The following is a 15,766-nucleotide window of genomic DNA, read 5'->3' as shown; positions in this document are numbered from 1 at the left end:
AGTGGTAAAGTGAGTTTCAAATTGATTGTTCATTAGTCGTATTTGACATGAATCTGTATCAAGTCACCAGTGGATCAGTCTGAGGACTCAGTTGTTTGAAAACAAGATTTTCTTTTAGCCGAACCCACTTGGGGCCATCAAATTGATAAGATTAAGTGAGGGTTATCATGGAGGGGATTGGATTCAAGAGTATTTCCTTGATAATAAAATGGCCTTATATTTCTAGCAGTGAATACAAAATTTGATTCAATCAAATCCATCCACCTGAGGTCACAATTGGGTATGTAGTTCCAGAGTGGATCGAGATTCCAAGTATTGAACATCTGAAATGGATGCATAGTACGCAATGCAAAGGAGAAAGGAGGAGCATTAATTCGGAGCTTTGGCATGCCTGTGCTGGACCTCTTGTTTCATTGCCACCCGTTGGTGGCCTTGTTGTTTATTTTCCACAGGGCCACAGTGAACAGGTTGCAGTGTGGATGGCAAAGGAATCTGATGGACATATTCCCAACTACCCTAATCTTCCTAGCAAGTTGATTTGTCAGCTTCACAATGTTACATTGCATGCAGATGCGGAGACTGATGAAGTATATGCACAGATGACTCTACAGCCTGTCGATACGTATGACAAGGATGCATTGCTGGTCTCTGGTCTTGGCCTGAAGCAAAGTAAGCAGCCAACAGTGTTCTTTTGCAAGACTCTGACTGCAAGTGATACAAGCACTCACGGTGGATTTTCTGTGCCTTGCCGAGCTGGAGAGAAGATTGTTCCTCCTCTGGAGTACAGCATGCAACCCCCAGCACAAGAACTTATGGTGAGAGATTTACATGACCATCCAAGGAAGTTTAGACATATCTATCATGGTCAGCCAAAGAGACACTTTAAAAGTATATCCCGTGCAACATAAAAGGAGGAAGTCGCCTGCTTGAGAGGAGCTCCACGTTCAGCTGAAAGGACTGCCACACATTTTTGAAATCCATTAACAAATCAGTGGACTTTAAAAATATTTCGATGGAACTCATGCACAACAAACTAAACAAAAAGTTTCCATGCTACGACAGAATGGAGATTCAACACAATATTAAAGAGAACCCTCAGCAAATAAAAAGGCCAAAAGCAGCCAATGCGTAGAAGTATGGTCAAAGTCGTCCAAAGCTTTGAAAGAAGAGCATCAATCTTAAGCATCCACGGCTACAAAAAATGTATCATGCTCACCAAAGGGGCTAAATCACACAATGTTGCATACTTGAAGAGCACGTTTGGAACATCATGGAGACAAGCTCCCGAATGAGTTACGCTTCCTTTTGGCATGTTTGAGAAGGTTTTATCAGTCAATAAGGAAATCAAACATAGAAGCAAAGAACCCCAAGCAATAAACAGGGGCACCTTTTATGGCATAGAGACAGGGCCCTGCACTAAATCCAAAACCACCAATTGTTAAAAAGGAGATCCATGCATTCAAGGGAGGAAACTAATGCTGTTAAAACCACCAAATAAGAACAGAGCAGACCATGCTGTAAGAGAAAAGCCGCAGAGAAGAATACACTTACTGCCTTATCCCACATTGGCTGGGCGAATGATATTTAAATTGTTTAAATACAATCCTTTGCACAAGTTACAATGTCTAAAAGACATGGTACTTTTGAAAAGTGCAAGGTATTGTGGTGGGTCCATTTCCTAGCGAACCTGAGGATGACATCAGCAACGGGCGTAGGTAAAGCACAAATTTTAATCGAAGTTGCTCATACGCTGAGTTGGCACCCAAATTGGAGATCGTAGGAGAAGCTGCCATGTGGCAGATCGAACGGTGCCTGCTTCCCCGCATTATCAAGATGCGAGGAGGTTAAAAAATGCGAGAAAGTGGGCAACTGACACGTGGTGACGTGCAGGTTTTTAAATTTTTAAAAATTTTATTTTCTAAAGTCTAAACTAGGCGATGTTATATATCGCCGGAACTGACAAAAGATGAGCTATCCATTTTTGGAGTCAGTTTTTGCATAGGTAGCAATGTGTTCGAGCTATACCAGGTTTTCTCCTAGGTTTCCAACTTGCAACCAATTTCAGGTATAAAAGTTCAGAATTGATTTTTTAACAAAGTAATGACCTGAATGGGTTAAAGAGACAGTGAAAATACAGTTGGGGTCACATTCACTCAGTAAAAATGAAGTTTTCACCAGTGTTTTCATGGGGCAATCAGATTTTTGGTGATTCAAAGTATTTCATCATTGAACTAGGATATTTGCAAGTTAGTTACAATGTAATGATGAAATAGAAAATCAGATCAGATGGGTAAAAGGATGAAAGAGGTTTTCAGTTGCACAAGATGGGATTCCAAATGGACACTTGTCGTCTTCAGTTTCAATCTGGGAATTCATCTCCTTGCTATATTATTCTTTCTTTCTTCCATTGTGAGGGTTCGAGTTCTAATTTTTATGACTGAGATACCAGTAGGTTCCAGTTTTGGGAGAAAAATCAGTCACTACTGAGATACTAGATTTTTGGTCCAGTTTTGATATGTTCCCATACTATGATACCACATATTTCTTCAACAATTTCTCTCATGTGAACAGTAGTAGGAAGATAAATACAGATAGTTATGAGATATTAGGTTTTTCATGTTTTGATTTGATGCATCTGAATGTATAGTTTCAAGGAAATGAATACATATGAGCAACACATTTCACTAGTTTTGTTTTGGTTCTTGTCTCCTATCTCAACAATCTGTTAGTCTTAAGTGGTTTTGGAACAAAGATTTGAGACCCCTTTTGCATCCTTTTCAGGTAGTGTGTTTGATGTATTTTTCTGTTGGACCAAAGGGCCAAGTAAATGCTTGATATATTTAAACAAGGTTACTAGTTTTTTGAGAAGGATATTTCATGAGAATGAGACCTAAATGAACATTGATGTCTAAATCACAAGGTGGTTGGATAGATCCGATGTCTGGGTATATGAGATACATCCTAATGTCACAGATGTATGTTTTGAATTCATGGAATTGCCCAATGGATTAGGCACTGATCAGTTATAGGATCACGGGTTATACTGTTGCTTTTTTTTGAGGTTTTTTTGAATCAACATCTTTAATCAAATGAATTTCCCTTTCATGTTGAAAAGCTATAAAAAAAATGCCCTCACTCAGCCTATGAATTTCATTGTTTTGCATCTAGCTACTGCAGATATATGTTATTTCATAAGTTATTAGGAGAAATAAGGGTTTCTATCTGCTTTGTATTAGATTCAGTGTATGCTTTGATAACTGGTACCATATAAAGAATCTACAAGTCTACCTACCTAGTTTTTGCAGAGCCTGAAGTAGAAGAAGGGTCATGCCTTATAGTTGGCCTGGTGTCTGAATGGATGTGTTGATAATGGGAGTTAGCTACCCCTAGATGTGTCATATTCTCATCAGGGTAATTGGAAATGGGTAACATTTTCAAACACCAACAAATACATTCAAGAAAACTTCATCAAAAGATGATGTAAGACAAGCATTCAAAACCAATGAAGCATTGTTAGAACTAGATTCTAAGCTTAAGGATTTTGCGGATACAAGGATAGAAGTCAGTAACTATCGATAGGTGATTTGAAATAAGTATGATCCATTACATTTATTAGAGCCTAAGGAAGTTTTAGAAATAATAGATAAATTTAAAAGCAAGCATCTAAACATCATTTTGGTATGAAGGGGAAGAAAACCCAAATGCTGGAAATCAAGTTTTGACAGTAAGAAGATATTTTGTATTTTTGGGTCCTACCATCAAGGTCTACTTTTTGAAGGCATACTTCACCAAGGTGTACTTTTTCAAGGTGAGCTTCACCATGGTGAATTTTTTGACAGTTCTCTCTTCAGAGGTGCACTGACAATTAACTACTAGTTGCTACTTTAGAACATTCCATGCATCGAAAATACATTTTGATCATAGTTAAACTCCCAGAGACACCTAGAGAATGTCGAGCTTCAATTTTAGAGCTCTCAATGACTCCCATATTATTTCATGGCTTCTATCTTCTTATATTCTCATTTTTTTATTCTTTTATGTCATGTAAAGGCTCATGCACCCATTAATTGATGAAAATAAGGGTGGAGACTAGTCAGTTCGTATGTAAATAGCTTTATTTTATTAGTTTTTTAGCATTAATTACATTAGAAGAGCTCTCACTCCTAATACAAAAGGACAAGAGGATTTCTTTTAAATACATGGATGTAATATGTACTCTAGGCCATTATTTTGATGTAATAATAAATGCTATCGGTACTCTCATTCTGAGTGTAGTAAACTTTGTTAGAGTTTTTTATTTTTGTGAAAGCATGTTCATGAATAAAAATGGAGATAATGGTTTTATTACATTGTTATAATGGAATGATCCTTTAAATTTGGTGTTTACCTTATGTTAACAATTTTTGTTGTTGTGACAAATTGGAGAAAGGATCATCTTTTCTATTACATAGCATTTTGTCTCATGTGAGTTCACTTTCTATGGCCTCATAATTTGATGAAATGTGAAACATATTTTGGTTATTATTTAAGTTCTCATCAATGATTACATTAGTGAAGTTGAGGAAATATTGCTCCTAATTTCATTGGTTTTCTACCATATCCTTTTGATAATTTAATTCGTAGATGTGTTGTTACTTTGGCTTATGTCAATTAGGAATTTCCCTTTTAGTAATCTTCTTTAATATATCATTACTCTATCTTCACTATTTTCTTTTCTAACAACTTGCTAAAATAGGAATTCATATAGTTGCATTAATGAGAAATTGAATTCATCATAAAATAGAAAATACACAAATATATCTTTCTTTGTGGTTACATTTCAGCAATGCTTTGTAGATTGGTGGGTACTAACAAAGGCCTCCTTGTGAACATCCATATTTATCTTCAATTGAGTTACCCAGTAGGTTGAAAAACAACCATTTGGATCCTTTGGATTTTTTCATGGATAATATTTTCAAGAGAGAGTTTTGAAAGGATTTTTATTGTTAAGCATTGTGTAAGATGAAGTCTCAGCAAGACACTAATAGACAACTTGAGCATAGAGATAAAAAATCTCCCCCTTTAACATTAGCGGGAAAAAGGACTTAGCAATAAAAAATATAAAAATATAGTACCCCCTTGAGATTGTGATTCGGTCTTAAAATTTTTTAACTCTATTATACAATATATACATGTCTATGAACTCTGATGTTGACTCATCCGATAACTTGATTTTTGATTAGATCTTGTATTTTCTTTGTAGTATACATATTAGGATATTTTACCCTTAATCACTTTTTTATTTTTCCCTTTACTTTATTTATGTCACGCGAACATTTTACCCTTGTTTTTTTACACTTAAGGCTTGGGGTGTGCAAGGGCTAATTGATATCTATCCAATAACATTTTGTGAGATGCCAAGATATCTTCAAGTCCTTTATTCCATCTAATTCTCATTGATTTAATGACTTATATTTGAATTTCTAGCTAAGCAGCTAGTTCAATCAGGCTATCTACTATTGAAAGATGGGGATCTTTCCTTGATAAGTCCCAAGCCACTCATAATTCCCTCTAAATTATACCCAAATGGGGTAACAATATGAATTTTATTGAAATTAATATTTTCCTAATGTTATTATCTCTAGCCATCAACTCAACTAATATCCCTTGATCACATGCCAATTAATTTTAAAAATAAATGCTTGAACTTGCATTCTTTCCCAATGAAGTACAAGCCTTCATATCTACCTATAACTAATTAATAGCATGTTGATTCTTCAATGTGAAGAAATCAACATCACAAAGTTTCATATACAAAGAATGAATGATTGACAAAATTTCTTCTACACTTGTTACAAGAGTAGAAGCTCAACCTATCTTATTGCAATTGTCATTGAGATATTCTCCAAAACTTTGTGCTCAAATATATTTTTAGACCATCTCATAATTTTGTCATTGGTCTCTATATCATCCATTTTAACCTTGTCAGCTATATACACTAGCTGATCCAAAATTTGATGTTTCTCATTTACATAGGAAATCTCAAAAGCATCAAAAATAATATCCTTGATATTATGTAATACCTATTTCTTTTTGTGTTCTCTTCTCAACTATTCTTTCTTTTTCTTGTGACTAAGCAAGGTTTACAATTTTGTATTTTTTTCATAGTCATGTTATTCAGGTCATACATAGGAAATGTGATGACCTCGTCTAAACTCACAGTGTCCTCTGGTGTTTCATCTTTCTATGTGACTATCTATGATTGAGGGCTGCTATTACTAGGTAGTTATACCTATAATTGTTTTCCCTTACCATTTGGTCCAAGTGTCTTCTCTTACAGTGTTACCTATTGTATTGGTGTAATTTTTAATGTTGTTACTGACACAACACTAAATAATTTTATAAGAACTTGAATAGTCTCTTGTTCTTTGGGTTTCTCTGCCCACTCTTTCTCTTCTTCAACTTCTTTCTTATTTAGAACATGAGTGAATTGTGGAAACACAATTATTCCATTTTCTTGTTGCTCGACACTCTTGTTAGAAGTAACTTATGTAACTTCAAAATCATCATTTATTTGCACTCTCAATCCTTGGATAATCCTACATTTGTAACAAAATTTGATTGGTGCATGGTAGAGAGGTATTCAAGGCATCTAATTGAGCATTTTTCAAATCTTCCCCAGTTAACACATTCTAATTCTGTGAAGATAAATCAAGAATGTCCTCAATAGTGACAACATCTTGTTGTGCACTACCTTCTACCAATTGTCTCACTTCTTCTTCTAAATTTTTTAGTTCCTTTTCAACTTCATCTTGTCCTACTAACTCTACTGCATCTCTTCCTTCTTTTTCTTCTTTTACATAGCAATCCAAAGGCTTTCTTCCATATAATTATGCTCCCTTTCTCTACTTGATGAGATTTATTATTCAAAGATTTATCTTCCCTTTCTTTAGGTATAAATTTGTTTACAAAATCTTTCAAGGCCATAGACATATGTATCATTCTCGAATCAAGCGTTGTTTATACTAAAGTGGTCTCCCTTATTTGTCTGTTAGTGGATAATGCCCACTTCCACTTAGCATCTAATTTATTGTATAAATCTTTAGGAATGCTTTCCCCAAATTCTATAGGTGTATGCCTAAGCTTTATCATCATATCCATCATAGCCTTTTCAAGCTTCACTTCATCATATTTATTTAAATAATCATAATTAATTATCTTAAATGCTTCGATATTGGATGATTTTCTAATCTTATCACATACCTAGTTAATATTAATTGGAGGTAGTTTGTGAAAAAATTGAAGTTATCTCAAATTTGAAGATTGGGTTTCGTCTTCATCTTCATCTTCCTCCTCCTCATCAGGTGTAACAACCAATATTTTTCTCCATCTCTTAGGTAATATTTTCTTTTGTACTTTGGTTGGCTTCCTCTTTGTTGGGCTTCCTTTTCCTTTTGTAGCTGGGGATTGAGCTACCTTTGATCTTGTGATCACTCTTCTCTTCAACTTTAGCTCTAGTGGTCTGGCAACCTTCTTCATATCTTTCTTCAGATCCTCCTTTAACTTTGGTTCAATAATCACAACTCTCTCTTTTTTTTGTTTTCTTGGACTTGACAACAACTATTTGGTTGCTCTTTGATTCTTTGACTTCTTTTGCTTCATTAGGTTCCTCATCCTCACCTTTTCATTTAGCTATCTAAACTTTACCTTTACCAGGTTTTCCCTTCATATCTTTAATCATATTCTTTCTTTTCCTATATATCTTGGGCACTTTTGTTTCCATTAACATCTTAAGCTTGGATGTCTCATAGGTACTAAATGACTCACAATTCTTGTCAATCTCTTTATATAACAATGCAGTCACTACTGCTATTATTTCATCAATATTAAATCCATATTGCATTGGCCTTATCCATGTAGCCCTTGGTAGTACTTCTAGTGCATAGATGAAATTTTTGTCTACCATGAAGAATATATCAACAAAATAATTATCTACTACTAACTTGGGTATTCTCATCCTGTCCTTCATCGTATTCTTGAATTCTTCAAAATAATTGTCCTTTATTGCCTCAAAATTTTCTCCTAGTTAATGAATAAGGTCACCTTGTCTAATCTATAGGTGGTCTACTCCTATCCCATATGATTTTTCTGACAATGGGGAATGAATTCTATACTTAGAAAAATATGCAAACAAGTAGGGAGCCAAACTTACATGAAGTATTCTTTGCCTTCCTTATCATTCCAAGATTCTTCAATAGTTGTTATAGTTGTAGCTTGACAAGATCATAATTACAATATTTATTTACAATCTTGTATCCTAAGTCCACTACAATGCAAGGTACACTATTCAACTAGCTCAACTAATAAAATTTGTGTGCAATCACATGCACTAAAAATTCAACAATTAGATCTTTGATCTCATCGATTAGCATACCATGACCATTCCACTTTTCCTTTGTTTGTTGCTCGATGACATCCCTGATGACACACCTCATTGTGTTTGGTTTATCTAAGGTAGGGTAACATGTAACTCAATGAATGATAGCCTTGTTACTCTTGATTGGTCTATCTTCTAGCCATATCTTATATCATGGACTTGGCTCAACACAATCTTTATCCATTCAAACTTTAAAATATACTAAAAGGATAGGGAATGAGTAAGCCCTTTCTCAACAATAATCTTGTTTTCATCCTTAAAAAATACATTATCACACAATTTTTCATACACTACTCTAAGTTCATAATCTCCAATTTCTACTACTTTTCACATGTAGCATGATTGCACATCATGATGCATCAATACTCATGCTGGAATTAATGACAGGGCACTAGATTCATCACTAGTCAATGCAATGTTAGGGTATTCCTTGAATTTAGGTAGAAAACACTAATCATTCCTCATAATTTGTGCATTTCTTTCCCTCATAATTTCCTTTGTGGATGCATATGTAGAGGATGTTATTTCTAAACTATGATTTGAACAAATTTTCTTTAACATCTTTGAAAAAAATTTAACTTGGCACTAAAATTTACTTATCATTTTCTTCCAAATTTTCTAATGCCATGTTGTGATTCACTTGTTATGTCACTAAAATCACCTTAGTCACCTTTATATCCCTTTTGTAATGAAAATCACTTGGTAAAATGAAAATGATTATCGAAATTCATTATATACCTTAAATCAATTCATTTAGGTTTGTAATAAATGTGCTATACTCTAATAGGTGCATAACAACTGTGTTAGTCTCCACATTATGCATGTTCTTAACAATACTCAGTTACAATTACTTGACTCCACCACTACCATTTTGTTTGGTCAATACAACCAACATGACTAATGCTTGGCACTTAATAGTGCGAACAATTTCATCGAGTAATTCTTCTATGAATTCTATCCTTATGCATCTTCGTTCATGTTGATATAGACTTTTAATTAGATTTCTTGTTAGGAACTGGCATATAATATATCATTTAAGTACACAACCCCTTATGTACGTTCTTTTCTTAGTTAGATGTGGTGTGGTGACATAGTCCATTGGATTGGTTGATCTCTACTTTTCTTGCTTCACTATTCCTAGCTTCTACTACCTCTTTCCATGACTTATTCATCTCAACTTTCCCTTTTCTTGTATAAGTTGATGAAATCCAATTTTATAGTGCACCAAGATCACTTGCATGCAAATAGCTTGCTAAAGAGAAACCAAAAGAGCAAGAACTTGAAGCAAATAATGCAAGAGAAAATATTTCACAATAGGAAAGTGAAACTACTATGTGAATGAATAAATTTACAATGAGAGAGAGAGACTGAATATAAAGGCTTCAAGGAAGCTTGTAGAACAAGCTAGAAAGTTGTAGAAGATAAGGTTGACAACTAATCATACTTCCACAAAAAGGTGGAATACACTAGAAGGGAACAAACTCCCATGTTGTCAACAACACATCAACTACAACTATTAACTAATGCATTAACCTAAGTAATCTTAAGTAAAAGAATAAATAATAAATAATAAATTATTTACTCTAATAACCCCCCTTAGGTGAAACTTAGGGGAATGCCTTAAGCTCACAAAACTAAGAGAAAATGTAGAATGGGTCCTAACAACAAGGCCATGCTAGGTACCCATGAATAATGCAAAGAAATGCAACCTCTAAAAATAAAGAAAGAGGGAAAAGCTCATGGGAAAAACACTCCCGCAAAAAGAGGTAAAAACCATGTTGAGAAAAAACATTAAGTGAAGGAAGGAAGGCCTCAACCAATCCCCCCAAGGACAACTTTCATAACACCAAGCATAGACTGCAACTAAAGATAGCATGGCGATGCAAAAGGTTTAGTGAAGATGTCAACAACTTGTGCATCAGTGGGAATGTACTCCAATGCAATAACACCATCTTGGATCAGCTGATGGATGCAATACATATGCAACTCAATGTGCTTAGTACATTGATGCTCCACTAGGTTGTGTCAAATGTGGATGTAACTCTGATTATTGCACCACAAAATAGTGGGATGATTGGGAGGAAACAAAAACTCAATCATCAACTACCAAAGCCATAAAGCCTCCTGAGTAGCAAGTATTGTGGCCCAGTACTCAACCTCTATAAATGAAAGTGCTCAAGTGTGTTGCTTCTTGCATGACCATGTGGTAGGACCAAAGCCAAGACAAAACACAAAGCCAAAAGTAGATTTCTAATCATTGACATCATTGGCCCAATCAAAGTTAGTGTAGCCAATAATGTGTGGAGTCCCCATGGTGTAATGAATGCCATACATGAGTGTACCTTGAATTTATTTTAAAATATGCTTGACATCTTGCCAGTGACTCTCACGAGGGTCTTCAAAAAATTGAGAGACAAGGCCAATTGCAAAGGAGAGATTAGGATGAGAGTGTGTCAGGTAGAACAAGTTGCTAACCAACTATCAATACAATGTAGCATCCATGGAAGGAAAAGAGTAGGAGGTAGACCAAGTGACATCCAATTGAAAAGGTGTGGGAGTAGGCTTGCAACCAAGCATTTCAAAGTGACGAAGCATGTCAAGAGCATACTTCTACTGATACAAAAAAATCCCAGTAGAGGACTAAACAATCTGAAGACCAAGAAAATAGTGCAACAAACCAAGATCAGCCATCTCAAACTAGTCCATCAATGCACACTTAACATCCTGATGCATAGATGATGAGCTACCTATGAGGATAAGATCATCAACATATAGAACAAGAATCAAAATCTCATCTCCAAGACATTGAATGTACACTATGGGATCAGAATGGTAGCAAGTGAAGCCTATAGAAAGCATAAAAGAGTCCATCTTCTCATACCAAGCCCTAGGGGCTTGCTTGAGACCATATAATAAGTGTCAAAATCTACAAACCAAGGAGTTATCTTGCACAAATCTTAGAGGCTTCTCCATATAAATCTCCTTAGTGATATCATCATGCAGGAAGGGACTCTTTACATCCATCTGATAAATAGTCTATCCCTATGAAGTTGCGAGGGATAAGAGAAGGTAGATAGAATTCATCTTGGTGACAAGGGAAAATGTCTTGGTGTAGTCAATACCCTCAACCTATAGAAAACCCTTCGCAAAAAGACAAGCCTTATGCTTATCAATCAAACCATCAATAGCATACTTAGTACAATAGATCCATTTGCATCACACTAGTTTTCTCCCCTTAGGAAGAGGACAAAGATGTCATGTGTGATTATTCATCAAAGAAGAATATTTTTCTGCCATTACACTATCCCATTTAGAATGTCTTGTCACTTCTACAAATGTTTGAGGATCATCATTGATAGCATGACTGAGAAGATTGTAATCTACAGTATGAAAATGGGTGTGACCAAAAGTGGAAGGGTCACCAGCTAGAGATTCTGTAGCCTCAACTATAGCTCTTGCCCATTTAGGCATCTAGGGAGGATCCTATGGTGGAGGTGCTAGAGGCAAGGTATGAACTGCAGGAGGGCTCTCATCAAATTGTACATCCCATTGAAATAGGACCTGTTTGGAATTAGGATCAAACAAACTATAAGACTTAACATCCTCATAGTAGCCAACAAAAATGAGTAGTTGAATCTTTCATTCCATTGTTTTCCTCCAAGCATTAGGTACAAATGCCCATGCTACACTCCCAAAAACTCAGAATGATGATACATCAAGCTTGACATGAGACTAAGCCTCCTTAGGAGTCATATGTCAAACTACCTTGTGAGACATCCAATTCTAAATATAGTTGGCACAATTGATTGCCTCTACCCAAAAAAATGAATCCATGGACTTGGACTAAATCATTTAATTAGCCATCTTTTGAAGTGTTATGTTCTTTCTCTCAGCTAGACCAGTTTGCTGAGGAGTGTAGGGCACTAAAAATTGATGTTGAAGACCATGCTCAAAACAAAAAATCTCTAAAAGCATGGTTCACATACTCCCCCCCACTATCCGTGTGTATCCATTGAATAGAAAGACCAAATTGCTTCTCTACAAATGCCTTAAAGACTCAAAATTAATCAAAGAGATCAGACTTGTACTTAAGAAAGTACACCCAAGTGCATCTAGAGGAGTCATCAATGAGAGTAACCACATATTTGGCACCTGAAAAAGGAGTAGAAAATGACATGAGGTCACTATGAATCAACTCGAAAGGCACCAAAGCACGAGTGACTCATCCATGTGGAAAAGAATCCCTATGTTTCTAACCAAGTGCACAACCCTGACAAACAACATCTAGACAAGAAATTTGGGGAAGCCCAAGAACAAGTGCCCATGTGCTCATCTACTAAAGATATCTATAATTGACATGCACAAAATATTCATGCCAACATTTTCTTACTAAATTTGCATGTGTAACTAAACATGAACCTATGTCATTAGAAGACTCAAATCCATCAAATCTATAGAGGTGAGATGTAGATTCAACACTTCCAGTAGCCACAATCATCTTGGAATTATGTAAGTCCTAGATAGCCACATCATGTGGTGAGAACTCAACTATCTTACTAGAGCTATAGTGGAAAATCTAATAGATAGATAATAGGTTCAACAAAATGTCATGGATACAAAGAACATCCTTAAGAGAGCCCCCATCTAGTGCAATAGAACAAAAACCTAGAACTAAAAGTTGTGATGAGTTCCCAAAAAAAAATTGTATGGTAGCACAAGGAGCAAGTGAAGTGAGAAATGTAGAAGTGTTTGTCATATGGTGAGAGGCACTAGAATTTAGAATCCATGTAGGCCTTGAAGTCATAGCTTGAGTAAAAAAAGCATGACCTTTCCCTGTAGGGGGGATGATGACTGAGGAGCTGAAATATAATGCTCCTTCATGGGTTCCTCTCAAGCCTCCAAACACTTCCAACACCTAGAATAGGATGTCCATCCTTGCCACAAAAACTGTAGGTCTCACTAGATTTCTTCTTGGTCTTGGAGGTAGACTTGGAAAACTTTGAAGAATCTTTACCCTTTGAAGGGTTTGTTGGAGGATTAGTTGAAGGCTTAGGATTAGATTTTGATGTGTCTTTCTTCAATTTTCCTATCTTCTTTGATTTTATCTTAGAATTTTGAGCAACCAATGCTTGGTTAGAAGAGCCAAAGGTATCCACCTATTGGATCTATGCCTATTCCCATGTTAACCAATCACAAAATGTCTCAAATGTAGGCATCCATAGTGGAGTAGAAAATAGAAGAAAAAATTTGATACTATCCTTGCAACTTTGAGAGTATCAAAAAAATGCACTCATCATCTGTTTTTGTTTTCCCACATCCTTGTAATACTACATGTGGAGATTTGGACTTCATAGCAAGAAATCTTCAATGGTGGGAAATTTTCCTAGTGACAAAGAAGTCAAATCTGCATCACGTTGAAGTTCTCGAAACTCATTCACTATGCTAAAAAAAGTCTAAAATTTGAGCCAATAAACATATGGAGTGGTCAAACCATCCAAGTGAAATAGTAGACTATCTAAAATGTTTAGTGCAATCAATCCCATGGCCTCATCCATTTTATTCCTATGTTGAAGAACCTCAAAAGAGCATGTACAAATAGGTTGATTCTCATCTAGACATGACCATAAGCTGCTTGACATGAGAAGCTGAGTCATTTGTGCCTTCCAGGTGTGATAGTTGTGTGGTGTGAGATAGGTCAAAGATGGATCTACCATTGAGAGAGAAGAAGATGAAAGTAGAAGGGTCTTATTCTGAATTAAATTAAAGAAAAGAAAATATCCCCCCCCCCCCCCCCCCCCCATAATAGATAATTATCTCAAATGCCACAAAAAACAACTATGTTATGCAAAAAAAATTGAAAAAGAACCTAGATTCTAGATGTAGAGAAGGAGGCAACAAAAGCCTCCACTTTGACACCAAAAACTAGAGCTCAAATGAACTTAGAATCTAATGAAACCAACACTGTTGTCTATGTCTTTGATTTAGCTTTTTGATGCTTCTTTTGGAACGAAAAAATAACTTTGTATGCTCAAGTTATGGCCAAAAAAAATTGCTACTCCAAAAGACAACCTTGCTAGAAAAATATAGTCTCTAGATTAAATTTGATAGTTGTACGACTGTCAACTAGCTGTCACTAGCAAAAAAAATTAGCTCCAATTTGTTGACATTAGCAGCCAGAATGATGATGTCAGCACATTAAAAAATAACATCAACTAGCCTAGTAGTTTTGATGACATCAACATGATGTCACACTAGGAAGTGATGACATCAGCAACCTAAAAAATTTTATGTGGCTGCCATTGATGATGTAGTGTTAGAGATTGATGATGTCACCTACTAGAGTGATGATAGGCAGTGGTGCCTAGGAGGAGAACCTAGTGATGTAGTTGTCATGTCACTGGTAGAGCTAGAGGAAAGGTTGCATGTGGGCAACGACTGGGGTTGGGCATCACATGGGTAGTACAACTAGCTTTGGTGAGGTGCAAGTGGTGCACAGGTAACTCGGCAATGGCATGTGAGTGCTACTGCAGTGGTGTGGCCTTTTTTTTATTTTTTTAAATTGCCAAGTTTGTACAGTTTGTACTATCACTTGCAAGGGGGCTAAAAAGTTTTTCCCAGATGCTCAAAAGCCAAAATTCAAAATTTTTTTATGAACCTTGACTGTAACCAGCCTTTTAGTTCCAATGGCAGTGTCTATTTGGGCCCAAAGTGCTCTAAAAAATTTCTCTATCCTTGGATTGAAGAAAAATGCACAAATAAACTAGGGTTTGTGTCTTTGAATTGTAGCTTCAAAAATCCTTCAACCAAGAAGTAGCAGGGAGGCTCTGATACCATGTAGAAGTTGATGAAATCCAACTTCACAATGTGCCAAGATCACCTGCAAGCAAATAACTTGTTGAAGATAAACTGAAAGAGCAAGAGCATGAAGTAAATAATGCAAGAGAAAATATTTCACAATAGGAAAATGAAATTTCTATGTGAATGAATGAATTTACAATGAGAGAGACTGAATATAAAGGCCTCAAGGAAGCTTGTAGAACAAGCTAAAAAGTGCTAGAAGATAAGGTTGAGAGCTAAGCATACTTGCACAAAAAGTTTGAATACACTAGAAGGGAACAAACTCCTGTATTGTCAACAACTCATCAACTACAATTATTAACTAATGCATTAACCTAAGTAAGATTAAGTAAAAGAATAAATAATAATTAATTAATTATTTACTCTAACATTTCCTTTGTTTCTTTCATTCTTTGGTGTAGATGCTCTAGTCCTCTAATTCATACTAACAAGTTCTACCCTGTGACAATTAAACTAGACTAGACTTCCATTCAACTATTTCTTATAATTACC

At 35.6% G+C, this 15,766-nt stretch overlaps 1 protein-coding gene across 1 annotated transcript; it reads left to right on the top strand.

The window, feature by feature from the left end:
- Positions 1 to 332: 332 nt before the first annotated feature.
- LOC149549933 (auxin response factor 16-like) lies at positions 333 to 908 on the top strand. Its single transcript, XM_089794394.1, has one exon. It carries the CDS (start codon positions 333 to 335, stop codon positions 906 to 908), a length of 576 nt encoding a protein of 191 aa, XP_089650520.1.
- The last annotated feature ends 14,858 nt before the right edge of the window (positions 909 to 15,766 follow it).

The sequence above is a fragment of the Cupressus sempervirens genome, chromosome 7, assembly GCF_028749045.1.
Source record: "Cupressus sempervirens isolate cs-2001-9-10 chromosome 7, ASM2874904v1, whole genome shotgun sequence".
Taxonomy (NCBI): domain Eukaryota; kingdom Viridiplantae; phylum Streptophyta; class Pinopsida; order Cupressales; family Cupressaceae; genus Cupressus; species Cupressus sempervirens.
This window is presented reverse-complemented; position numbering and strand designations above follow the sequence as displayed.